Consider the following 27,315-nt stretch of genomic DNA (forward strand, 5'->3'; position numbering starts at 1 on the left):
GGGAAAAAAACCCCTCATTCTTTTTGGAGTGTAGTAGTTGAGGGTATGACAAACTCATTTCTGCAGTACTGCAAGTTGTCCAAATACTTCATATTTTGCCTGAGATTTTTAGTTTGATCTTGACAAATAAGAATCTATTGCTCTACTGGTTGCTTTGGCAAGTCTTTGGTCTACTGGATGGGTTGGTGGCAAGCTGAATATGAGTCAGCAGTGCCCTGGTAGCCAGGAGGGCCAACCGTGTCCTGGGGGCCATCAGGCAAAGCATAGCCAGCCGGTCGAGGGAGGGGATTGTCCCACTCTGGTCTGCACTGGGGCAGCCTCAACTTGACTCCTGTGTGCAGTTTTGGGCACCACAATACAAGAAAGACATGAAGCTATTAAGTGTGTCCTGAGGAGAGCGACCAAGATAGTGAAAGGCCTCAAAGGCAAGACTTAGGAGGAGCAGCAGAGGTCACTTGGTTTGTTCAGCTTGCAGAAGAGAAGGCTGAGGGAGCACCCCATTGCAGCCTACAGTCTCCTGAAGGCAGGCAACAGAGAGGCTGATCTTTTCGCTGGTGCCAGTGAGACATGAGAGAGTTGCATCAGTGGAAGTTCAGATTGGACATCTGAATAATGTTTTTCACTGAGATTGTGGTCACTCACTGGAACAGGCTCCCCAGGGCACTGGACAGAGCACCAAGCCTGTCAGAGTTCATGGGGCACCTGTATAACAACTTTAGTCACATGGTTTAGTTTTAGGCAGTCCTGTGAGGAGCTGGGAGTTGGATCTTTATGGGTCCCTCCCAACTTGACATATTCTCTTCAACGATTCTATGATTTTATGATACTCAGCAGGTGACTATGCATGTCAGTGTGGGGAAGCTGAAAATAGATGCTGAAGGAAAAGTCTGGATGCCAGAGACTAGCTAACATGAAAAATCTATGTATGCTTGCTGAGATGACCCCACTTAATAGCCAGAGAGGAATGAAAAAGGAAGATAGGTAATGGCTGGTGACACATTGCTAAACATGACAAACTGGAGGCACAAAGGAATTCACTTCAAGTTTGTGGGTTTTCTGCAGCTGTCAACTAATCAGGATAAAGCTCTCCTGCTGCACAGAAGATACAAACCACTCAAGGCTAAGCAATTGAAGCCTGGTATTCACAGTTCAGTTTATCTAATGAAGGACTGAAAATGAATATTGATGTTGCTGAATATCTATGTGCAGGTACTGAAATAGAGTGGTCAATCTAGATTTGCTTGATTTAGCTTGTTTGAAAGTGAATTGGTAGAACACAAAACAGCATGTGGAACTGAGGTTCCTCTAATGACCAGTAATGAATGTGGGGGAACAGTCTACAACTGTAGACTGTATGTCTACAACTTACCTAGGGGTCTGCACTCTTCAGGAAGAGCTAAGCAGTCTTGAGAATCTATCAAAGTTACAGATTTTGGAGAACATTATAGTTCTAGAGGAAGAACCTAAGGGATAAAAAAACCTAACTCAAAACAGAAAGGTTATCTAGTTATGATGCTCTACTTGCTAGATTATTTCACTCTCAGAGATGGATTGCCCCTTCAAAATACCTAATTATAACTATGGATAATCAATAAGAAGAGGAGGGGGTGAGAGTAATGCACAAGAAATTATGGAATTAGTTTGCCTGTTTTAAGGTTTAGACCATTCTACTTGTTTGAAGGACTGTCAATTCTGGCAATGAAAACTAATGGCAAATTAAGAAAAATGGTTTTTCTGTTGCTTTTGTTGTTGTTTTCTTTTTTGCTCTTGACAACATAGTCATCCTGTGAAATGGTCTTGTTTCAAGAAAATTAGCTGTTGAGAAAATCATTCCTATAGGGCAATGATTTCTTAAGTGTAAATCCCAATTTGACATTCCCTTGTAGAATTTCCTTATCTTACAAATGCTAGTGAGAATCTAAAAAAGGGGACCAGATTTTCTCACATCTCCACTAGCTTTCTTTTGGTGTTCAGAAGGATGCTATCTCTACCTCTAGATCTCAGTTAAAACCATGAATCCTTCCTACCTCTGCAAGAGAAGTTGTGGATGCCCTGTCCCTGGAAGTGTTTAAGGCCAGGTTGGATGGAGCTCTAAGCAACCTGGTCTAGTGAAAGGTATCTCTGCCCATGGAAGGGGGATTGGAACTAGATGGTCTTTAAGGTCCCTTCCAACTCAGGCCATTCTACTATTTTGTGATTCTGTGCTCTTTGCCTCTGGCTGCTGCTGAAAAATCTGTATTCTCTGAACTCTTGGTCCTCAGTGCTTGGAGAGTTAAAAATTTCCTCAAATATTACAATGAGTAACACTCATCCTGATAATTTTTCCTTCACATGATTTATTATTCTAGTTCCTCTAAAGCCATGTTTTCCTTTGCTTGGAATACAATTGAGCTGGTATTGGAGGTTGTTATGAAAAGGTCCACGCCCATGAGCCAGCAGGTACCAGGTTCAGACTTGACAGTGAAATCCAAACCCGGCTGACCCCAGGCCTGCGTGTGCTGCCACACTCAAGGGCTCTGCCCAGGGCTGGGGCCTGCTTGACTCCCTGAAGGTAAATTTAGGTGAAACAGAATCATGGAGTCACAGAATGGGTCAGGTTGGAAGGCACCACAGCAGGCCATGTGGTCCGACCTCCCTGCTTTAGCAAGGTCGTCCTAGGGAACCTTGCACAGGATTATGTCCAGGTGGTTCTTGAGTAACTCCAGTGAGGGACATTCCACACCCTCTCTGGGCAATCTGTCCCAGTGCTCGGTCACCTGCACAGTAAAGAAGTTCTTCCTCATAGTCAGGTGGAACTTCCTGCGCATCAGTTTTGCCCATTGCCCCCTGTGCTATTGCTTGGCACCACGGAGAAGAGCCTGGCTCCATCCTCTTGGCACGCCCACTTTAGATATTTATACACATAAACGAGGTCCCCTCTCAGTTGTCTCAACTCGAGGCTGAACAGGCTCAAGACCCTCAGCCTTTCCTCGCAAGAGGGACGCTCCCGTCCCCCAACCACTCTCGTTGCCAGAGTCCTCGCGGTCCCGCCAGGGGCCGCTCCGGGGCGGTCGCTCCCCGCCCCCGGCACTGCGGCGCGGGCGGGACGCGGCTCCGGGGCGGCAGAGGGCGCTGCGCGGGCGGGCGCGGGCTTGGGCGCGCCGCTCCCGGCGGCGGCGGCGGCGGCGCAGTTCCCGTTCCTGTGGCTGTTCGCGTTCCCCTCGGGCAGGGCCGGGCGGCGGTCGCGTCTCGTCCTCGCTGCCCCCTCCTCCCCCTGCCTCGCAGTGGTCGGCGCCGGTGGCGGGGAGGGCGGGGAGGGAGCGCGGCGCCGCCGCATGCGTGGCTGATGGAGCCGGGCTCGGGGCTGCCGCAGCGCAGGGCGGGGGGCGGCGGGCTGGACCTCGGGGCGGGCTCGGCGGCGGGGTCGCCGGCGCTCTCCGGGGGGCAGTCCCGCCGCAGGAAGCAGCCGCCGCGCCCGGCCGACTTCAAGCTGCAGGTGATCATCATCGGGTCGCGGGGGGTGGGCAAGACCAGCCTCATGGAGCGGTTCACCGACGACACCTTCTGCGAGGCCTGCAAGTCCACCGTGGGTAAGGGAGCGCGTCCCGTCCCGGGGGAAGGGACTGTCCTGCCCTGGGTGCTCGCAGGGCCCGGCCATGGGAACGCGGGGCTCGGTGAAGCGGCCGCCCTTCCCCGGCCCCTCTCCCGCCTTCCCGCAAGCATGGGCCCCCTCCCCGCGTGCCAGGCATTTCCCTCCCAGACCTTTCTCCGCCCCGGGGTGCGCTGTGGTCCCCGTCCCCTTCCCGCCCAGCCTCCCGCCCAGCGGAGCGGCGTTGGGTCTCGCCGAGTGGATTCCCGGGCCGTGGGAAGCTCAGGGGGTCGATGGCGCGGGAACCCTTGGTGCCGAACTTCACAGCTCTGCTTGGAAAGGTCGTGGATGCCCTAGTTATCGTTGGAAGTTCTGAGAAGGTGCTGGGTGTCCAGTTTCAGCCTTACTAACGGCAAATAGTTTAAAGGGAAATATTAGAGATGGCTGGTAAAGCGGGCTTTTGTGCTTAAGTCTTAGATGTTGCATGTAAGGAGACAGAAGTATTTCAGGAGTTGAAAAGTTGCTCACTGTGTATCCAACGTACTCTTCTCAGTGTATTCAGCTACTTTTCCAGACCGCAGTTAGATTAACTCCAGGTGGCTGTTACGCCTTCTTCAAGAAGCCTTCTGCGATGTTAGGTCCGAGGAAGTTCTGTTTTTTGAAGAGTAGTACTTCTTGAGGACGCCTCATGTTTGGCTCCTCACACAACTCAAGAGAGCCTCCTACTTCTGTAGTGTGCTGTCTTATTCATAGTTTAGTCATCTGTACAAGTCTTGGAGGTAATTTAATGCCCGCTGTCTTTTAATTCACAAATGTGTAAAGGTAGGAAAACAAGCTAGTTAGTCTGTATTGTTATTAGAGTCCTGTCCTTGAAATTGAACTCTTGAGTATTGCAGCAAGGCGGTTGTTAAAGTCTGTGTCATTGGAAAATACATGTGCTTAGCTTAATTGTAGCTTGGAGTGTGAGGAAACATCTGATGAAAAGTGATTGTAATGCCTTTTAGAAGCTGAGTTATTACTATCCAAAACCATCTTCCTGTGACAAAATAATACATAGTTACTTATACTTTTGGTTTAATATGTGTTTTATCAGTTTTTTTAATTCTTTCCTAGGTTCTCTAGGAATCCAAATCTGATAGTGCAGATTGCACCCTTAAATTCTTTGGTTTGAAGTTGTTAACATTGTTGAAGTTAGAAAGACAATAATAGCATATCTGAGGCATTAATCCTCAAGGGATGTGTTGTACTGAAGAAATGCTGATAGCTTCTGTAGATGGGCAGATTTAATTAAATTTATGGTACAGCTGAATTAGAACTAATCATGGAATTTTTCCTATAAATTCACTAGGTCTAAACATTGATTTGAGCTCTCCTCTATCTTTGGCTTGACCTACATTAAGGGTTCCTTCAAGCCTGGGCTGCTCTGTGTAACTAAGGTTAGTTTCCTGCTGTGAATCTTGGGAAGTTGCTCTAGAGGAGGTGCTCTGGACCCTGGTCCAGACTTCTAGGCTGCTGCCTTGTAAGCAAAACTGATTCCCTAGATAACTGAGACAGTGATTGAAGCAGAGAAACTTCCTTATTTTAGAAAAGAAACAGGAAATAAGGGGTGCTATGCTGCTAGACAGAAGGTTATGTAATGTTTGGTGTGCAAAGTGTGCCAACATAAAGCAGCATAGGGAAATCAACTTGTGCCAAAATACATGCAGAAGGACTTGACAGTAATGGCATTCTTTCAAGGTCCTCTGACTAACTTGAGAGCTGTTGAGATTCCCCCAGATCCTTTGACTGCTAAAAGAAAGAGCTTTTCACAGTCAGCTTGCACCCTGCTTTTTTTGCACTGTAAGAAAAAGTAACCTCTGCTATTTACATTTAATATAGATTGAATATACCTTGCACTCCAAAACAACCTGAGTTCAGCCTTTGATACACAGTTGAAATCATAAAGCTCTTCCTTTGTCACCGCTTAACTGCAGTGGTTTTCAAGAATTGCAAGTGGAGAATGTGTTTTGAAACATCAGTGAAAGCCCTGTGACTGATCCAGTTTCAGAGGAACTTATGTAAACTGAATATATTTTGAGATTAAATTTAAAAAGACTATGTAACCAAACAAAAATTTATTGAACCTACCTTATATTAGCAAAGCTGTATTTATAATGAAGTGCTAGAATATATGCTTACTTCCTTACCTTGACGTTAATGGTCTCAACCTGACTTTTATGCTTGTATATTAAACTGTGGATGTATAGGACAAATAGAAAAACCTTTAACACCTTGAGCTTTTGGATGAAAGTGCACAGGCTGCTCAGAAGTCTTCTCTAACAGTGTAAGAATTGCAAATGTCCTAAAACTTTTCTGTCTCCTGTCCCTAAGGGCTGTTTAGGATAATCGTGCTGTGTCATTGTAAAGTAGAGTGTTTCTGCTGAAAAGGGGATGTAGGGATTCAATTAAGAAAGATGCAGTATTTTAATGCTAATTTAAGAAGTCTACATTGCCAGATTGGTAAAGTAAATTGTGTAATGAAAACATATCAACATGTCTTCAGTCGCATCTCAGATACTGAAGTTCTTTGAAAGTGTTCAAAAATAGCTTGGCAGATTTCAGCACATTATTCATAATGGCACACAGTGTGCTGTTGATCTAAAATTCTTTTGATGTATTTATTTTGGGCATTAAATTAGTTGCATAGAATACTGTGTCTATTTAATCTGTTATTTACATAGCACTGAGAATACTCAATATACTCAAATATTTACTGATTTTTGCAAAATGTGAAATTACTTTCTCTGTACCAGTGTTAAATCCAGATTAGTTAACTTCTTTTCTGCACTGGAATAATGCTTGTACCAGGGTATATTGGCATTGTATTATCTTTGTCAATAAACATAAAGCTACACTTTTTCTTTTAAAATAAAATTTGATCTCCGTTTAAAATAAAATTTGATCTCCATGCACCTGCATTATTCACACAGGAGCAAAATCCAAAACTATGACTTGGAGGTTTTTCCAACTTGGCAGTTGAGACCACATATACCGAATATGGCATGAAAAAGGGTAATGGGTAAATACTCATTGCCACATTTGTAAGAAGATTCAAGGATTGGGGCAAAGGAAAAGTGTCTACCTCTACTTCTTCCATGACTTCCTCCCCTTACTCTACCCCAAGTAGTTCTTATCCTGAAAGTGTAATTCAGATCTCCATAGTGGTGGAGATCTTTATAAATTTATAATTTATAAAATAATTTTTTTAAATGGCACTATCTCACCCTCTTTTTCATCAGAGTGCCTTTATTTAATAATTAATGGCCTCTGTTCTCTTCCCAGTATCTGTACAACTACAGCTCAGTCTCATGGTTGTGTGTCCTACGTCATCCACCAAATCTTAGTTCCTTGCCAGTCTACCTGCTGTTTTTCTTCCATGACAGATCTACAGAATTTCTGTACTCAGCAGTATGTCCCATCCATCTAATTCTGCTGCAGGCATTACACTTCTCTCTGGGGTTTGTTTTCTGAACCTGAGGTTCCTGCTCTCCCAAACTGGTGGCCCTGCACTGACTCACCTCTTGGGATGCTGATTCTCATGGTCCCTCAAATCAGGTTTAGCTCCTCAGCTTTTCTTTTACATGCTGGCTCAGTATGTAAAGTTTTTTAAGACCTAGTCTTATCTTTCAGCTCTTTTCCAGCAGGTCTAAAAGCATTCCAGGAAAGAGGCCTTGCTCTTGGTAATGCCAGTGCGATTTCTGTGCCTCGTGCATTACTGGCTCTTGTAGCAACTCTTCGTAGGAAACTACACTACCACTTGTAGTAAACACTAAAGCTTCCTTCTGTTCTGTTTTGCAAGCAAAATCATAGGTGGAGTTTGTAGTGGGAAGGTTCGTTGTGGATCACAATGGGAATGTGGTGACCTGTGATCTGTTCTGGACTAATTGTAGCCTGAAGGATTCAGATCGGTGGCATGTAAAGGCACTGTGGTGCAAGACTCCTTTGATTTCACAGAAATGCTCTTTGACTTTGTTTCACCTCCACGTGAAATGGTGTGGAGGTTGGCAACTCTTGAGATTTACAGAGGTCCATAGCTTTTCCTTCCAAGCGGTATTTTCCATATGAGTTATTTTTAAAATACCCATCTCCATGCAAAATTCCTAATGTCCATCAAATAAACAATAACAATAGTGAAAACTTTAGCTTTGTGTTTTATCAGAGCAATCTTAAGTAAGGCAGCTTCTGGTTTTAATATATATACATGCATATATATGATATACAAATACATACATTATACTTTTATATATGTCACATATATGTGACAATTGAAACCCTTTCTTCATTCTCTTTATCCTTAAAAAATGCGGACTAACAACATAAATGCTCAGTTTCATTCCCATAAGCTTGTCATAGAACATAATTAAATTCACTGTAAAGTATCGGGCTATTCATTTTAAAAGCATCTATTTGTCGTTTTTCAGAACTGGATTTTTTCCACCCTTTCATAAGATGGCACTGGAAGTCTAGTTGGGGTGGCAAGAGGGAAGAAAGAGTAGAAATAGATGTCTCTTGCTTTACCACATCATGGCAAAGTAACAGTAAGATGTTCTTGCTTTAATCCAAAATCAGCTCTATACTCAGCATGAAAAATTTTTGCTGTTGTACAAAAAAAGAAAGTTCTGATCAGAGATAAGTATTTCTGTGAAAATTCACAGTTCTTAGTGACTGTTATTGCTTTTGCAATAACAAAGTGTTAATACATCTGGTTTTATGTGTTGGCTTTTTGACTAGTGCAGAATAGTGTAAATAAACCGAATAAGTACATTTTTGATGGTGTGCTGCAGTGTCTTGCCAAACTACAAACAGAGGAGAGCAGGAGTCTGGAAACTCAAACAGAAAACAGTTTTGTCTTACACAAAACCTTCAGATAATTAGGGAGCATGTGTGAACCTCCTTGTTTGTCTTAGGAAATGCAACTTTTGACAGAAGCCTGTATCCCCTGGAACCAGCCTTTTACATCTGGGAGCAGAGTAGTTACTTGTAATGGACACTCCAGAGACTCCAGAAAGTGAAAGCACCTGACAAGTCATTGTTTGCCTCGCATGTGTCAACTAAGTGTATTTTACAGCATTTGATGTAATCAAGAATTGTTTTCTATGTGTAACCATTTGAATCCTTGTAAGTGAACAAAACTATAACTGAAAATAGAGAAATGTGGGTAGGTAATATAAATTATTAGTGTTTAGGAATAGAGTTTTGGGGAGGTATGGGGTTTTTAGTCAACAAGAGGTTGCAAAGAAAAGTAAATTTGAAGTCAACTTTGTTTTCTTCATTTGTAAACTAGACGTTAACTTCAGATGATAGAAATAGTCAGGTACTGGGTTATATCAACACTACAGGACTGTTGGAGTACCATGTAGTCCCTAGTCAGTACATATACTGACTGTGCAAGTAAAACAACAGGCAAGATGAAGAGGCCACTTGAATGGTGTCAAATGGGCAGTTTAGTTTGTGAGGAGAGTGGAATGCAGCTGTCAAACTCAGTCTCTGCTGTGAACAGCTGGGCATGTCAGTAGCAAAGAAAGTAGGGCCATATGATTCTTGGTTAGAGACTTTCTTTCTGGAAATTGTATAGCAACACTTTTACAAGTTACTTCTTCTGATATCCCAAGGAGTGGGAAACTTGATACCCAAACCAAAATGATAAATTCAGTCTGATTTTGAAATAGATTCCATTTTTAAAAATCTGAATAGTGCTGCTCATGAAATAACTTTCTTTTTCCTCAAATTCAGTTTTCTTTTCAGGTCAGGTAGTTGTAGACCAGTGGCTCAGTATGCTTTCCTGTTCTATAATCAGAAGTTTGAAAATAAGTCTTGTTTATGAAGGCACAGAAAGCCATATTCCTTCCAGTTTCCTCTTCCACCTCATTCTGTTTGTCAATATTTTGGTGCATGCTTTGAACTTAGTACCTTAACTAGTGTCAAAAGCCTACATTTTGTGAAAGGCTTTATAATTTTACTGTCCACAAGAATATTAAGAAATTAGAATTTCCTCCATTCTCACTGAATTGGGAAGTACCAAGCATCTGAGATGTTTAGAAGCTGTATATTGGACATTTAAAAAAAATCACTTAATTCACCTTCAAAATTTACTCACTGCATGTGTATTACACCAACAGAAAAAAAATATTTGGTATCTGTTTCCTTCTAGTCTGTAGCACAGTTGCCAGTTGAGATGTGGGTACGCTTTTATTTTAGGCGAGCGGTCTCGAATGTCTGCATGTTAATCGTTCTAGAATTACACCCTTGAAGCTCTATGGGCAACATACTTTACCTGCCTCTAAAATAATCCCCAAACGGGCTTATATCTGACATAACACTAGATGCTGCCAAATCTCTTTTTATAATCTTTAAATTTATAATGTGCAGTTTGAAAGAGGTATTTCCACGTTAGTGTGTTTTAGAAACTACCTGTTTGTCCTAGGGCTTCAATTAAAATAAGACACAATGGTTTCCGTTTCTTTCTGGGAACAGTTTCTGTAACCTTTTCCTGTCCTCCCTATGTACCTTTTGTTGTTGCTTGCTTCTCCCCTGCCGCCATGCAAGACTCCAGAAATCAGTATCAAAGCTGCTGAGCGTCTTTTCATTGGCTTTGGCAATTTCTGGATAGGTGAAAGTATTGTATTGTTTGAGTTACAGACCAGGACTAATAAAGATGGTTGTTACTTTGAAAATCATGCAACACTGGCCTTAAACTGTAGCATAAGTAAGAAAATTTGTTTGCATAGTGCTGTCAGATGTCCAAATTAAATAAACTGTCGTAGTCTTCAAATCATATATCTGTTTTAATGGTTAATTAGTATATAACCTCTGAATTTTTAAACTGATTCTGTTTCTTTAAACATGGTCTGATTATTTTTCACCGATTGAATTGCTTTGATGCAAATCACTAATAGGACTCTGAAAATTTAGTCCATTGGAATTGATTTTAGTTGGAGGGGCTTTTTTGTGCTCTGTTTACATCTGTTTTCCCAGTTCCTCCATTAGATTTGTTACCAGGAAATCTTGGCCACCAAAAGGTCACTCTGTGTGCATTAAGCAAAACAGTTTCCACTTCCTTTTTTTGCCACTTAGGAAAAAAAAAAATTGAAAAAGTGAACATAAAATGCATAGGAAGAAGTTTATTATTTATTTCTAAACAATTTTTTTTAGCTTTAAAGAGAAAGGACAGACCCAGTTGCGTGTGGTTTAGTTTGTACCTTAGTAGATAAGTTTTAGTTTCTGTTTAGAGTGAGGAGTTAATCTATTATATTTTGTTCTGGGCTAGGCTTCATTTTTATGGGATTTCAGTCTCAAGTTTGGAACAGTCTCAAGTTTGGTTCAGTGACAAGATACGTCATCCTCAGTGACTTGCCCTTATCTAGAACTTCATTAGTGCGCTTCTATTTTGAGTGTCTGTTCTCTTTTAGGGCTGTTTAGTTTTGAAAAGAGTGCAGACAGGTTGTTTGGCTGTGTGTTTAATATACTTTTAAAAACCCCTTCTGTTCTACTAGCCCTTTATTTTTCCTGCATGGTTTCAATTGAGCACATGTTGTAATAGACTTTCTTGTTTTCACAAAGTATATTTTTCATCTAAAGTTCATATGCTATTAACAAAAACAATGTGCATTATATAAAATTTTGAAAATCCTGAACTAATAATCTTTCGTTACACACACCACGTAGGTGCTGCTGCATGTAATGCCTTATTTGACATAAATCTAGCCTGTGGGGAATGGGGAACAGCAGCTCATTTCCAGTTTTAAGTTGTAGGGAAAGCTGAATCAAATGTTTAAATAGATACAAAATCAGAAACACAAACCAGAGGCTGATATTTGTATTTTTATGCCTTTTTCATTAGTTCTTACAGGATATTTGAACTTCCCAAAAAGGCCTCTCCAGCGAAAAATGAGGGTCAGAATATGCCATCCAAAACACACACACTTTTAACTCGTAAAAACAGAGGTGGTGATTCAGATTTACTTGTGATCTGAGTTTACAGTTTTAGATAAGCTGAATGCATTGGTTGCCTGTGGTCTGTGCAAGCCTGATATATAGAGGAGGCCAACTTTTAAATGGGAGGGTAGATTGTAATAAGCCCTTTGATTCCCTTAAATCACTGTCAACTGGCAAAGGGCACATTTCAGTATGATCAGAAGCACATGCACTTGTTGGCTTCACTGGCATGTGTATATTTGGTTTTTCATTGACAATAAATTAGCCAGCCGGCCTTTAAAATGCAAACTAGATAGTATGCAAACCAGCAATAGTTTGCTGGTGTTGTAGCAGCTAAAGAGAGCCTTTTAAAATCCTTTCTTTTTATAAGATAAATTGTTCAGATTAATGCAGTTGTAATTGTTGATTCTTCTAGTTTATTGAACTATATATAAAGCCATGCTGGAGTAATTGTATGGATAACAAAACTTTTCATTTAGGTATTTTCATTAACATAAGTCAAGCTAAATAATTTCTTTCACTGAACTTTTTCTTAACTCAATGCGATATTTGAAATTGAAGTGGAAAACAAATTATTGTGTTGTTGTTTTAATTGAATTACTAAATTGTATGTAAACTCGAAGCACTGGCTTTGGCAGTCTATGGTGGAACATGCTAATGAAACCTGACAGGCTTAGGAATTTGTTTCTTCGTGTGCAAAAGGAAAGCTGCCAGATTTTTTTCTTCAGTATTGGCAGACATAAAGCTTTTGATTTTGTGTTGATGCTTGCAGAGCATTACTAATTATAAAAAGCAGTTGAGCAACCTTTGCGTAGTTCTGGCACTCTGTCTGACTCAAGTGTTAAATGATTCAAACAGTTCTATAGAAGAATCTGCTTTTCCAAAACTGTTACTTGTGTACATTGTTCCTTGTAAAATTTAACAGTAGGGAAATATTTCATAGTATGAATTTAAGATAATTAATAGAAAGATCTGCCTTTGAAATAAGAATGCTGTTGACATTTATTTTGAAATTATCTCTTTAATATGTAGGTTTTTTTCCTACTTTGTTTAGTTCATGTATTGTGCCTACTAGTTCCAGAAAGTCCCAAGTTGAAAATGTACTTTATTGTAACAGTTGGATCTTCTTTCCCTAGTTCATTATTTATTTTTCTTTTTAAAAAATACAACACAAGCTTTTTGTTTCTTTGTTTGTGTAAGGCAGCACTGTTTAAACCACTTCTGTAAAAATACAGTTTGCGATCAGAGATGATTTAGACTTTTCTCGTGTGTGACAATAGGGCTTTTCCTTTACACAGCAGAATTGTATTCTCTCAGCGCTCACATCAAGCCCCTCTACAAGTAAAATCGTCAGCCTGAGACAAGTATACCCACCTGTATGAGCATCATAGATTCTTTTTTTCTATTTGTGTTTCTGTGGGAGAGAAAAGGAAGATTTATTTTTTTTTAATACACATGAATGGCAAATGATTTAGAAAGTTGTGTATGGCAGAATGGCAGGATTGGGAATTGGACTTGGGATGTGTGCGCAGTTATATTCAAACTTCCTCGAGGATGGGAGAAGTTTGTAGCAAGCAATTTCAGTTAATACTGATCATCTCCTTATCAAGTAAAGTTACTCTCTTGTTGTAGAAAAAGCTGTGACCCTTAGGGAAAATGTTTTTGTAGTTTAAATGCATTTATGTAGAGGAAATCTTAAAACCGCAGAAATGGTTCTGTGTTTCTTTAAAAAAACTCATTAATAGAAAAACAGTAATTACAGAAATTCCTGTTTCACACACTTTGGATAGGAGAACATAGCTGGATCGTTTCTCTTCTGCTTTTGCACCAACGCAGATGGTCGTTTTTCAGAAGTGTAGAAAAAGATTTCTTGAAGTTGGGATTAATAAATGCTCTGAAATGTTAATAATTCTAATATTTTTCTCAATTTGCATATGAATGCTTGAAAATTGCCTTTAAAATTTTAGACTGTATAGTACAAGTCAGTTTAACTCTTTAGCTCCTGGGGCTTGAATGAAATACATCTTGGTAAATGAAGTGCAAGCACTGTACGTCCTGGTTAGCGCTCCAAGAATTGTGAAGAAGTGTGCTAGACACTGTTAAGGACATGGAGAAGGAGGACAAATGTCCTGGTGGTGACCATTACTTTTATCACTGTGTAATGTGCAACTACAAGCTGTTTGAAGGGATTTTTGTTTAGGAGAATAAAGGTCAGTGATCTTTCTGTTTATTTCATCTGGCTGAACAATGTCCACCTGCTTTGCAAACTAAAACTGTGGACATAAGGGCCAAGTTCAGTCCTTTCTGTCAAAGTTACAATTCATTCTCAACTCTTAACAATATCAGCAGGGACGCTCAGCTTTTACCAAGGGTAGACATTGAGAAAATGTGTAGTTTTTGTTAAAGAAAATAAAAATGATTTTTCCTCTTCAGTTTCATTCCTATTCTTTAGTGTACAATTGTATGTGAAATACCAAAAGTGTTTCCAACACACTATGCTTCTGTACTTCTGTGTGAGTTCTAAGTGTACTGTTCTGAACCATGTCTTCTTATTTCTCCCTTTTTGATTTAGCACTGTTAGAAGGGATGGTGATGTTTAGAAGGAAGAACTGAAGCAAAAATCTTCCTGCAAATGTATACTAAAATGAACAGGTTCACAGTCTACAAATATGCTAGGGCATTTATTCCCTGAAATATTCTTGTAGTTAAGGTGGTAATCTTTTGTGTCTAGGTATTGTTTGACCATAGTATGTCTTATCTGTTGATAGCCAGCACTATTATTTTTTTATAGAATATAGATCTTTCTGTATAACAAAGTCTTCATGGTTCTATCTTTGATATTTGGCATGCATTCAGAATGTGACTGGATTTGAGATGATCAATAAAAGCACCATACAGGTATAAAATAAATTTTAAAAGTCAAATACCCTCTTTAAATCTAAGAAGTTTGCTAATAAATATTTGCAGGAGTTAAGAATGACATTGCTGACAAACTTCTTCATAAACCAACCATAATTGCAGCACTTCTACGACAGCACTTAGCAGATGCTAAGCATCTATTCTGGAAGCCAGACATATATTGTTCCTGCTTCACAAACAGCAGAACTGATGTGGAGGGATTGTTTTTGCTCCATGCCTCCCGGGCATCTGTGCCAGTTGGAAGTAGAGCAGGCTTGTCCTTGACAGTCAAGGTGAACAGGGGAGAAACAAACATACTGTGCCTGTTGTTTTACTGTTATGTTGGGTTTACCTGCTGCTGGAAATTTTGCACAAAGTGGAAGCTTTATGTTGTGATGCTGCCAAATTGGATGGCTCACAGGCTATATAGTGGTTGTCAAATCCCCATGATGTTCCTGAGTTGACCCGTAGTGGTGCAAACCCTTCTGCTTATTGAGACTTACAAGTTGATATATTTTAAAAAAAGGTATCAAAAAATAATAATTACACCCTCATTACTTTTGCTTCTTATTCCTCCTTTTCTGTTTACTGTATTTTATTTATAGGTGTTGATTTTAAAATCAAAACAGTAGAGCTAAGAGGAAAGAAAATTAGATTACAAATCTGGTAAGTAAAACAAATGTGCAACCAGCAGTATGTTTTAATTTTATGTTCTAGCATGAATTAATATGCTTGTCTAATACTCCTATTAACTGTTATAAGCTGGTTTAGCTCTTACCCTACTACTCCTCTCCTCCATTCCCACAAGACTTAAGCAAAACCAAATAGCTCTTAGATTTTTGTGAGCGTAAAGGAGGAGAAGGAGAGATAAAGTTAGAAGTAGGGCATGAATGTAATTACTGAAATATTAATGCATCACAGACGACTCGAACCCCTTTTCCTAGAAGAATGACATCACCTACAGAAGAAATAGGAGTTCTACAAACAACAAAAGGTGACTGTGCTAAATAGACATTAGAGAAAGTACACTTTGTTTTCTTTATTTTTCTGGACTGATTAAAACTGACCTTCATTGTAACAGCAATTATAAAACAACTGTGAAGTATTTTCTAAACTGTTTTTCTAAAACTTGGTATAGGCAATGCTGTTTCTTTGATGCTGTTTGAAATAACTTCAAAGTTCAGGGCATTCGAGACTTAAGTAAATTATATCCACTCTAAACAGTGTGGGGAAATGGTTCTCCATGTTAGTGATTAATATGGTTTTTATTGTTTAGAAGTTATTGAGTTTAACAGCTCCTTTGTTTTGTGGAGTAGTATAATACATAAACATTATTATGAGAGAATAAACCAGCTATGTTCTATACATTAACCTTATATACTACTATGTAGAAGCTCAGCTTTGGTTTATTAACAGTGTATGATGCATAATTGGCATTGTAGTTAAACTGTTTAAGCTGCTAACAATCCATAGAGGGGGGGAAAAAGCTCTAAGTATTCTTGTTGTTACACTTTTGGGATATTCTGGTGGTTTGTCGTTCTTAACTACATGGATGCAGTGAATTGAGCTTACTAACTCCTCTTGGCAGGTCACCATCAACTCTGTCTGTCACACCATGTGTCTGTCTTGCTTCCCTCTGAGTTAACTGCTGCTTCATCTTTGGTCTCATCAGTCACCTAACACTTGAATGTTAGTGGCATGTCTTCATTCATCTGTCCCTGTTTGGAAACCTATGACCACAAGACTGGCAGTTGAGCCAGCAATTGTTAGCCAGGGTCTGCTGGAGCTGACAGAGGTAAAAAAAAATTCTGATGTGGAAATACTACTGTATGCCTAATATGAATGCTTGCTGTGAAATGTGGTAAGCTGATACAAAAAAATTCTCCTGTTGAATAACTACATTATAGGAGAGAAGTTTTATTGGAAAAGAGATGTTTAAACCATTATTTTCCACATATTGAGAATATGCTAGTAGGATATAGGAAACTTAAAACTAAAAGTTGAAAGATTGCTAAATTGTGATGATTACTCCTATGTGGAGCCCTGCTACAACGGCAAGGAAAACAGAATGTAATGAGGTAATATTTTAAAATATGATAAAATCCACGAACACAACATCCTCCTCCTAAGTGTCACTTCATCTCCAACTGTGGCTGTTAAAATGTTGTTCTTATACTGAATCTTTAAAACTGTCTTGGCTTACTTCCAGTTTTTTAGAAAAGCAATTAGATAAGTACTCCTTTTGCTAATTTATGCTGAATTTTGTTGTGTATTTTGTTGGACCTGTTTATAAACTCTTATTAACACAGAATCACAGAATCATTTAGGTTGGAAAAGACCCTTAAGATTAATAAGTCCGACTTATAACCCATTGCTTATAACCCAACTTATAACCATGTCCCTAAGTGTCGTGTCTGCATGTCTCTTAAGGTGACTCAGCCACTGCCCTGGGCAGCCTGTTCCAGTGCTTGACAGCCCTTTTGGTGAAGAGGTTTATTTTCCTAATATCCAATCTAAACCTTCCCTGGCGCAACTTGAAGCCGTTTCCTTTTGTCCAGTCACTGGTTACTTGGTAGAAGAGGCCGCCCCCAGCTGGCTACAACCTCCTTTCTGGTAGTTGTAGAGAGGGATAAGGTCTCCCTTGAGCCTCCTTTTCTCCAGGCTAAACAACCCCAGCTCCCTCAGCTCTTTATTGTATCTTCACTTGTTAGATTGAAGAGGAAAGCAATTTAGTAAGTCAAACACTTGGAAGTTAAAAATGCAGACTGCAATTGCATGGCTAATCATAAGTCAGTCTCTTTTCATACCTACACAGTGACAGAATTTAGGTTGCCTCATACTTCCTGGTAGTTTTACATATAATTGCAGTAACTTTGCTACAAAAAATGTTTTATTCAGTGAACAGATAATTTCTGAACTTTATGCTTATTTGCTTTCTTAAAATGACTAAAGTTATGTTTTGAAGCATCAGGGTTTGGATTTTTTTTTTTAGTCATTTGATGATTCTACTTTAAAATTCAAACAAGAACGGTTTAAAAAAAGTTTAAATTTGGTATTTTAATGGTCACTTGACCTGTTTCTCCACTGACCACTCTGTCAGCAGAATGTTTTCCATAGAGCTCTACCTCTTGTTCTACCACTTGAGTTTATCAAAAGATATATTAAAGTAGTACCATGTTGAATATTTCAATCAGTTGGGTGTGCAAGACGTCCTTTTTAAAGCAGCTTTCACACCTGCTGCTGTTAGTAGAGTAGTAGGACTTGTCACCTGTATTCCCTTTATAATGGGACACCGTGCCCTAAGGATCGCAGAGGCGTCTCCTCTCACCTCTAGCTTTACCTGTTCCTATCTGGTCCCTGCTCCCCCTGTTTCCATGACTTTCAGTCAGGAAACAACCTTGTACTTCTTAGATTATGCAATGATAGAGCACCACTGAGGACAGAGAGTAGTGTCCATCTTTTCTGTGCTACCTGGAACAGTAGTAGTGCCCCTTGGGTTGCCAGAAGTAGTGGGATGCGGTAATTAAGGTCCTGCATCACAGTTCTTGGCTGAAACAAGTTCCTGTGTTCTATAAAAAGTAATGCGTGCGTGCAGCTCAAGCCGTGGGGTCGAGTAACCAGAACTACTGGATAGTTCGAGTGTCTAAATGAATCCAGGCATCTGTGAATCAGCACTTTTTCAAAGCTGGAAACCCAGACCAAATAACAGGAGCTCCACATTGGTGCTTTGAAGCATAGATGTGCTGGGAGTTGCTCAGTAGGACAGTAAGGTGTCTGGCTGTGCCCTCTTACGTGAGTCATCTGGGCACTCATTCACACAAGCAGCTGACGTGACCAGCAGTCACTTCCAGCCTCTCCTCAGAAAGGACCTGGTTGCTGGAAGCAGTGGTGCCCTGCCGAGTTCCCTGCTGGAGCCAAAGGGACTCTCTACCTCTACAGGCCTAATGCCCCAGGTAACCAGTGTCCTGGCAACAAAGCAGTCTTGATTTGCTTCTGAAGGTTGTTTTAAAGTGGTGCATTCTCAGTTCACATTCTGCCGGCTCTGTGGTCTAAGGATCAGTTGTCTTGGAAAATCCTTGTCCTGGAGTATAACAGAATGTAGTTCCTTTTGTTCAGTACCTCTGAAATAAATTATTTATATAATAAAAGATCTTAAGTATCTTTCTGGTTTATGGGAGGAAAAAACCTCATCTTGACAAGTAGAATTAACCTCTAAAATTACTTTAAAGCATTTTTTAAAATACTGCTGTAGGTTCCATAAAAGCATAGAGCATGTGAGTGTTAAATTAGTGTTAAATTTTTATTAAAGTTTTAAAAATATTTTCCCTTCTATTGCCACTTCACGCCACCACTCTTAAAAAAGTAATTTACGTACAGAGCCAGAGACAGTTTTGAGTCTGTCCATGTGTTTGTTTCAACTGGTGTAGATAGACACAGAGAACATTTATGTAAAAGAAAAATTATCCAAACATATTTTAATTAACTGTATTTGTATTGTATTTTATGCAGTATGACATAGAATATGACATATCAACGCTTGAAAATGGACTTTGTGTGATTTTTTAATTTCTTTTGTTTGGTGTAATGTATGTTTGTATTTTATGTCTAATTTCTGTTTTGGAAGCAGAAAAACAATCAATCGGTTGGATTCTATAATTGCAGAGTATAGCTGGTCAAGGAGTCATTCACTGTATGTTTCTGATTACAATTTAGAAATACTAGTATTTTTCCTTTAGAAAATTTTCTTGAAAAAATCAAAAGGCTTTTAGCATTTTAAAAAGAGAAATCTGATGGTTTGTTGGTTTGTTGGGTTTTTTTTCAGTTATGCTAGATCATTGTTTAAGTTGTAGTAACTTATTATTTGGACTTCTGGAGTTTGAATTAAATTCAACTGACTTAGGCTATTGAGTTGATTCTGACCAGAGCAAACAAAACACTAGTAGCACTTAGTATCACTTATGAAGTTGATGAATTTATGTACTGTTAGCCCAGTTAAATAGTGGTCATCTCTTCTTCCACCTTTGCATTAGTTCTTCAATAGTTATCCTTAGTAAAATATTCCAGCTGCAGGAGTGTAATACATGGATGAAAACAGTGTAGCAAACTATTGCTCCAGCACTGCACATGAAAGGAAGGCATTTGAAGTTGGATATGCTTTTAACGGTAGCTCTCCATTGAGGGTTGTGATTTTTTCCTGAATATTGGAAGGATTTACTGCACATTTTTGTGAAAAATAAGATGAAAATGGGATTTTTCCATGCAAAAGATCATGTTATTCTTCTCAAACTGCAGTTTACTTAGGTAGCTTGGGGTTGCATTCTAAACTTGCTTATTGCAGAACTAGTTTTTCAGTTTTCACCTTACTGTTTGACAGCAAATGCAATTTTAGGGTAATGCTAGAGATCACAAATTCAGCTTATTTTCTTCCACTTTTCAAAGGATATCACGTTTACAATCAGAAACCTGCTGACTGGTTTCATTTCAACCTGTGGCAGCAGTAGAGGTTGTGTGGAGTGTGGAGAAGTCGATGACTTAAAGCAAGGCAGAGAAAGTCAGCCCTAATCCACAGTAATTGGCACGACTGGCAGGTGTCAGTCAGTAGCCATCTGGCCATTTATTTTAAGTAGTGGGCAGCCAGGCTGTCCACGGGTGTTTTAAACTGGGCACAGCATGTGGTGTGTCCTGAATAGCCAGCAAGCGAGACTACAAGTTGTGTGACATTTGGGTGAAGGACCTACACAAATGGGAGCACAGGATCTGAGAGTGCAGCAACCTAGGAATACCATAAACTTTTAAAGAGCCCGGGGGTGTTGTAGAGTGAGGAGAAGCTGATAGTACCAGGTGGACTTGGCGATACAGCACTTGGCAAACTAGGGGAAATGTGGAGTTGGAGATAGCTGGAGTGGGAGAGTTGCATAATGTTGTGTAGTTTTCTTCATTGCTTACTTAACTAGTGTGCTGATGACTCACTTCAGGGAGGGTAGGTGAACATTAGTGTGTTTATTTCCCCTCTGTTTTTATAATGTATGGACTCAGTGATCTGGTACCCTGGTGGCCCCCCTGTGATGGAGTTGCTGAAGCTCCTTAGCAGTCACCTGGAGGCACAGATAGGTGACTCTGGAACACCCTCTTTATTTCTGTGTTCTGACAGAGGTACGGAAAAGACTGGCCAGGAAAAAAAAAAAACCAAAACAAAACCCCAAACCAAACAAAAAACCAACCCACCAAAAAAAACCCCAATGACAACAAAAGCAGCTTTTCCCATTATTCTGGACAAAGCTGAAATTGTTATATTCTTCTACATGAGGTATGCCCTTCCACCTGCCATCCTAGTTAAGTCTGCTCAGAATGATGGAACCAGAGGTATCCAATCCTCAATATACTTGATCAGTAGGCTGGATTAGCAACAGATGGCAGAATTCTGAGAATTCTGTTCATAAGCACTAGAGCAATGTTATCCATATGTGGAAAATCAACGGTTCATACTAGAATTTTTAAATTTTTCATGGAGCGAACATCCAAAGGACCTTCCATAAATAAATCTGACCACAGCCAAGAAGTAATGGAAAATAGAGTTACTTGCTCTAATACTTATTATATGTATTTTCAGCTGCCAGAACTTGTGTTGCTTTAATAAAAATGCCTCTTTAGTGATAAGAAAGCAACCAATTAACCATCTGAAACTGGTCTGCAATACTACTAGTGCATGACCTTATTGAGACAGGCTACCTGTTTTCACCTTCTGTAGGTTCCCAAAGGTTTGTATGAAGGTAATTCTGAAGTTCTGAGAATGGGATTTGAATAACAATCAAATAAAAATGGATGTGATAGGAATTTGTTCTCTTCTGCCTCATGTTGCAATGTCATTGGCTTGCAGTGAAATATAAGTCAATATGTTTCCACAGGCTATGAAGCAGAGGTTCAAAATCTTTTTCTAGTGGACACTGCTTTACTTTGCGAATTCACTGCCACATATTTTTTGCTATCAAGTACGCTTGTGGCAATTTGAAGAGAAAGTTAAGTACTTCACTTTTAAACTTGCTTTTTTGAAATTCCTAAAGATTTCATAAACAGTAAGATAGGTTTGTGGTAGTTTGTTCTACTGCCTGTTGTGCACAGGCCTTAAAAGGATTAAATCTTTGGGACAATCGATGTGGCATTTTGTGAACACACTTCTTTTTTTTTTTTTGGTAACAAGTGTTTCAGGTCTCCATTGTTAATCTCATTCCCAAATTCATTCTCCTCCTTCTCCTTTTGTCTAAAATGTGACTGTTGAAGAGGGTTCACATTGAACTTTTGAGTCCAAACACAAATGCGCACATTTTTCTCCATCCACTCTTAATTTTGGTCCACCTTCTACTTTAGTCTAAGTAAAATTTCAAAATTATCCGTTTAATCTGGGGGCTGAACTCAAGCAACAAATGCTTGATCACTTTGGGGCTCCATATAACTTCCTTTCCAGTTGAGATGCCAGTCACATTTTAGGACTTGAGGTATGCACCAGCTATATTTTTACTATAACTGCCAAAAATCTTCCCTAAGCAGTCTTGATACAATTAAAAGCAGTGCACGGGTTTTCATGGTTCAGTAAAAAATTATGCTTCTGTCTCATCTACTTTGGAACAGAAGCCATAACTAGTATGGGTGACTTAGTGTCATTGCTGGATAATAATCTCCAGTGTAAATGCACCCTGTCTGAAATACCTACAGTGCTGACAGTGAGCATCAAAATGTTATTTGAACACCTCAGATAAGTAGATGCAAGTGTGAAAGCCAGGTGTCTACTTTCAAAACTTGTACCAATTGGTGATTGCTTATTCTTTTCATTGACTTCTGTGACAGTAGCTTCTGAAGTAGTTTCAGAACTGTGGCTGAATTGCTGTGGTTGATCCAAAAAGACTCTGAAAGCTCAAATCAAAATGATCAATGCATTGCTTGTGTTATAGTTGGGTGTCTGGATGTATCCATTTATTTTTTCATTTTTTTCAGGGCTATTAAAAAAACAAACCAAAACAAGGGACCACAAAACAAAAAACAAACTCCAGCAATGCAAAACCAGCTTTATCTGCTGGTACATTTTCATTGGACAACTTCATTCTCAGACACATGTAGAAATGTTTGGTGGCCTTTCTTGGTGAAGTTAGTATGGGATAAATAGTTCTAATATGAAAACTTTTAATGATTGAAAGTACTGCTCCATCTTTTTCCCTGAAATTCACACATACAGGAGGAAATGTAGAGCGTCTAATGAGTGTGGGGGTGTTACTATTAAAATGTAAAAAAAGTTATTCTGTACGTTGCAAATTGGTGAAATGTTTGTGCCAATGTTTGCTGCTGCTTCTTAGGGACACAGCAGGTCAGGAGAGATTCAACAGCATTACCTCAGCTTATTACAGAAGTGCCAAGGGAATTATTTTGGTGTATGATATCACCAAGAAGGAAACATTTGACGATTTACCAAAATGGATGAAAATGATTGATAAGGTAGGCCTTAAGTATTTTCTTTTTACATGCTTTTTTCAAGAAGCATTTTTTTCCCTCAGAGAAATCTCTGTCAGACATTTTACAGCATTGAATTAGGATTTTTAAACTACTTGCAGTTGATTTTCACTGGATTCTTTTAGCTAGGATTTAACATTAATTTGGTTTTGTTGCAAAATGGTTGTCCATTCCTAATTCCTTGAACTAGAACTGTCCCAGCTAGAAGTGTCAGTGGAATTCTGTAACATTACTCATTTACCTGTGCAGTAAAGGGAGGGGGATTATTTCCTTTCTGTGAAATGAGGTCATTATGTTCATTCTTAGATAAACTGGAACAGCTAGTTCTCAAGTCATGTTTTAAAGATGGAATTTAAAAATTGAAGTTAAAAATTTTTGAAATAATTTTTGGGAAGAACATTTACATATAAACTGATTTGGTGTGCTTCCCCATTTAGTAGAGGAATTGCCCTTTTTTGTATTGTGTTTGCGTTACAAAATCTTACGTTTCTAAGTTTAGTTAATTAAAAATGTTTTAATTACAGTATGCTTCAGAAGATGCAGAGCTTCTATTAGTTGGAAATAAACTGGACTGTGAAGTTGATCGAGAGATTACTCGACAGCAGGGAGAGAAGGTAAGGACAGGTCTAGATGCAAAGCTGCTGTGGCACTGCTGTTGATGGTCCATGGCTGCTCTTGTTCAGACTGTTATGTGTAGAGAGCATATTGAGAGTGGTGTTGATCTGGCAAAATTCATATGGTATTTGCTTCTATAGAACGTGCAGTTTATATATGTTCCTGCTGGAGCAGTATGATCTAAAGAAAGTAAGCTGTAAGTAGGCTTACACTATACAGTAGTGTTGGAGATACCCCTTTCTGGGCTCTGAAAGTGAAGACTTGAATCACAAATGAAGATACCTTTACTCAGGACATGTTTGCGAGCCTTCTTTCAGTACTGTTTTTGGACAGGCAACAGCCCTGCTTGGTTACTTAGCTCACCTTTTTTTTCATTTTTGTTGTGTTCTCTTGCAACTCCAAAAGTGTTAGAGAGTACAAGAGTGACAAGCAGTCAAGGTACTCATATCAGTAGTGTGATAATCATCTTCATCAGGACAATATCAGTATGGCCATACACAAACATTTGGAAGTGAAGTGTTTTCTGCCAGAGAGTCAAGGCTAATTCTTACATCTTACATCCCTTTTCTGCGTTTTGAATAATAAGGTCAAGATTAACTCTTCTGAAAAGTTATTACTTTTTGTCTGCAGCAATCTTGTGTCAACTGAATATGTGAATTTCTCAGATTTAAGTCTGGAAAAATGCAGAACACTTCCCAATAAACCGATTTTAAGCAAAAATTAGCTATATGTTGCAGTATTTGCTGTACCATGCAGATTCAGGATTATTATTTGAATTAGACTTTAGTCACAGATTTGGGGAAAGTTGTGTGTTTGATTTTTTTTCTTAAGGTTTTATGGGGAGGGTAGGTATATTTGCTGTTTTTTGCAGTTTGTGCATATCTTCATGGAGTTATTTTATTTTCTCTCCCATCAGTTTGCACAGCAAATAACCGGGATGCGGTTCTGTGAAGCAAGTGCCAAGGATAATTTTAATGTGGATGAAATATTTCTAAAACTTGTTGATGACATTCTGAAGAAGGTAAAATACTCAGGTGGTAGTTCCTCTGACCACATAAATGGTCAGTGTTTAAATAATGACTGCACATGCTTGGGAGGACATACAGGGCAAGTACAGACTGTCACATGAAGGTTTTGGATAACGTGTAGCGGGCATGATGTAGTTCACAGACTGCTGACCGATGTATTTCACTAATAAGATCCAAAAGATCCTTAAATTGAGGCTTTGGCTGACAGTGAACTCCTGAAATGAGTTCTTTGTGCTGAGTTCTATGCAGATGACTGTTACAGGTGATTTTTCTTTTCTTTAAGATGCCACTGGATGTTATAAGAAATGAGTTGTCCAACAGTATCCTGTCCCTGCAGCCAGAGCCAGAAATCCCACCAGAACTGCCTCCTCCAAGGCCACATGTCCGTTGCTGTTGACTTGTTACTTCCTACAGAGTGAAAAATAGGAGCAGGAGGGTAAAGAAAGTATCTGTACTACTCTGCACTACAATCATTTGGCAGTTTCTCGTTGCACTTTGTTATTCAAGTCAGAGCTACACACTAACTTGTAAATATGCAAATATGCAATCCTATGTAGGATTCAACTATAACATTAATTATTACCCCTCTCCCTCACGATGATGTTTTGTTCATTGCCCCAGTGTTATAAATACTGTACAGTCGTTGGGGGTTTGCCACACATCCAGTTGAGGAGAAGGAGAAATTAAATCTATACCTATTCTTGACATAAATGTTGTAATAGTTCTTTGTTATTATAAACAGGCAGGCAGAAGCTCTTCTGGTATGAAGATAAGTATATGGTGCTTTGCTAACTATTTTAAAGACAAATTTTTTAAAAACAGAGGACTTTATGTACAAAGCTTCCATAATGGGCGTTATGTTTCCTTTTAATGTAGTGAAAACACTTTTTGGCTGTAGCATCCTCTGCTGACTGGATTTATTGAAAAGCTAAGTTTAATTTTTGGCAGTCTTCTATTTATTTTGTTTAATGCTGCACCCTTTCTTTGTGTACCAAGACATCACATCTGGTGCAGATCTAAGATTGCACTTTGAAATAGCATATATAATTTTCTGCATAAACATAAACTTGGGTTACAAGAATCACTAAGTTTCAATAAAAGAATGGATATATATTCAAGGTCTAAAAGAAAGTATAAAAAGCAATGCTGCTGTCCTAGACAAATTCTTAAAAAAAAAAAAAATTAAGATTATACTTTTCCTGTGTTAAGGAATATATATGTGTATTTTTGTCTGGACATCTGTAGGGTTGGGGAGAAGGGAACCTAAGGTAAAATTATTTTCTTTCCTAATGGTGGAAATTATTCCCATCAAGCAAATATTGTGTTAGGATTTTGTCTGATAATTAACTTGTGAATTATATCTTTGGTATATCTTTTATTAAATGCACTGTTTAGTTTAGCTGTGGTAAATCAGTAGATATATATTTGAATAACTTGGTGTGTCCTGAATGTTGTGGTATTGAAAAACATTGTGGTCTTTCTAAACTAATGAAGTGCAAATAAAATTTTGTATTTATGAATGACAGTGGAACTGCACCTGTTATTAGAATGGCAAGTATCAAGTGATGGGTAAAAGGTAGAATCTGGAATATGGAACAACACTTGTTTTAATTTTGTTATAATTTAATTTTCTGCTTGACAGTTCCTTTAGGTGCAGTGAGAAGAGCAGCAGACGTTAGTTGTTCACCTTGATCACTGCTCTGTTGGGAGAGCAGCTGATGACCTAGCCCAGCTCATATCTTCAAATAGCATGTGACTGCCTGTCATGCTGTCTTAGCAGGTGGTCGCCAGACTATTAATTACACAGAAAACACAAGTATGAACCGGTCTTTTTTACACTACAGCTTTTCTACTTCACGTTCTCTGGTGCTGGAACACATTTTGTCACTTTTGCCGCTCTTCTAGCCAGAACACTGGCACTGAACAGTAAGGCATACTGCTGACTTAAACAGCTTCTCTCTGTTTTATGGGAGAAAAAAGATACAAGAAATCTTTAACATTTAAAAAAACAAACAAACAAACAAAACCATACCAAAAAAAGAGCCCTTATTTCACTGAGTAAGCTCTGACAGTTTGAATACAATACCATGCAGGTCTTAAGCACACCTGGATTTCTACTGACAAATTAAGGAAAGCATGGTTGATATTTGTGTCTTCTGCCACCTTGTGCCTAAACAGTTTGCTTTTTTACATGGTAAACTTACAGTTTGCTATCATATTGGCAAGGTAAAATAAATTTCTAAAGCACTTCTACGAGTTCTGATGATACTGTGGGCAATAGCAAGGAAGGGAATCTTATGGAAAATGGATTTTAACTTGACAACTATTTTATTTTAGCTGATTTGTTTTTATTTGTACTTAGAAACTTGTGATTTTTTTTCCTGCAGTTTTTGAATTTAATAAAAATTAAGACATTTGACTTAGATAAACTTTCTTTTTGTAGTTCTGTGCTGTTTGTATATAGGCAGATTGGAATCTCAGTCTCTTGTACCAAAAATTAAAAACTATTGCATTTGAGAAGGACATATTTTTGTGAGTATTTGAATGTATTTGATCATTCATTGGAAATCATAAAAAGTTCAGGAAACCTGTTTGCTTTGCATCCATTATACAATGAAGAGGGTTCTGGCTCTTGATTTTATCTCTGCAGATTTTATATGAGTCAAAACTACTGCATTTATGTCCTTGCTCCACCTAGCAGACATTTGTGATGTGATGCAGAAAGAGAGGTGG

At 39.0% G+C, this 27,315-nt stretch overlaps 1 protein-coding gene across 1 annotated transcript; it reads left to right on the top strand.

Annotated features, from left to right (window-relative positions):
* Positions 1–3,310: 3,310 nt before the first annotated feature.
* On the top strand, positions 3,311–27,099 carry RAB12 (RAB12, member RAS oncogene family). Its single transcript, XM_032687157.1, has 6 exons — positions 3,311–3,569; positions 15,046–15,106; positions 22,786–22,924; positions 23,464–23,553; positions 24,471–24,575; positions 24,866–27,099. Exons 1-6 carry the CDS (start codon positions 3,326–3,328, stop codon positions 24,977–24,979), a joined length of 753 nt encoding a protein of 250 aa, XP_032543048.1. The 5' UTR covers positions 3,311–3,325; the 3' UTR covers positions 24,980–27,099.
* Positions 27,100–27,315: the final 216 nt, after the last annotated feature.

This window comes from Chiroxiphia lanceolata, chromosome 1, assembly GCF_009829145.1.
Source record: "Chiroxiphia lanceolata isolate bChiLan1 chromosome 1, bChiLan1.pri, whole genome shotgun sequence".
Taxonomy (NCBI): domain Eukaryota; kingdom Metazoa; phylum Chordata; class Aves; order Passeriformes; family Pipridae; genus Chiroxiphia; species Chiroxiphia lanceolata.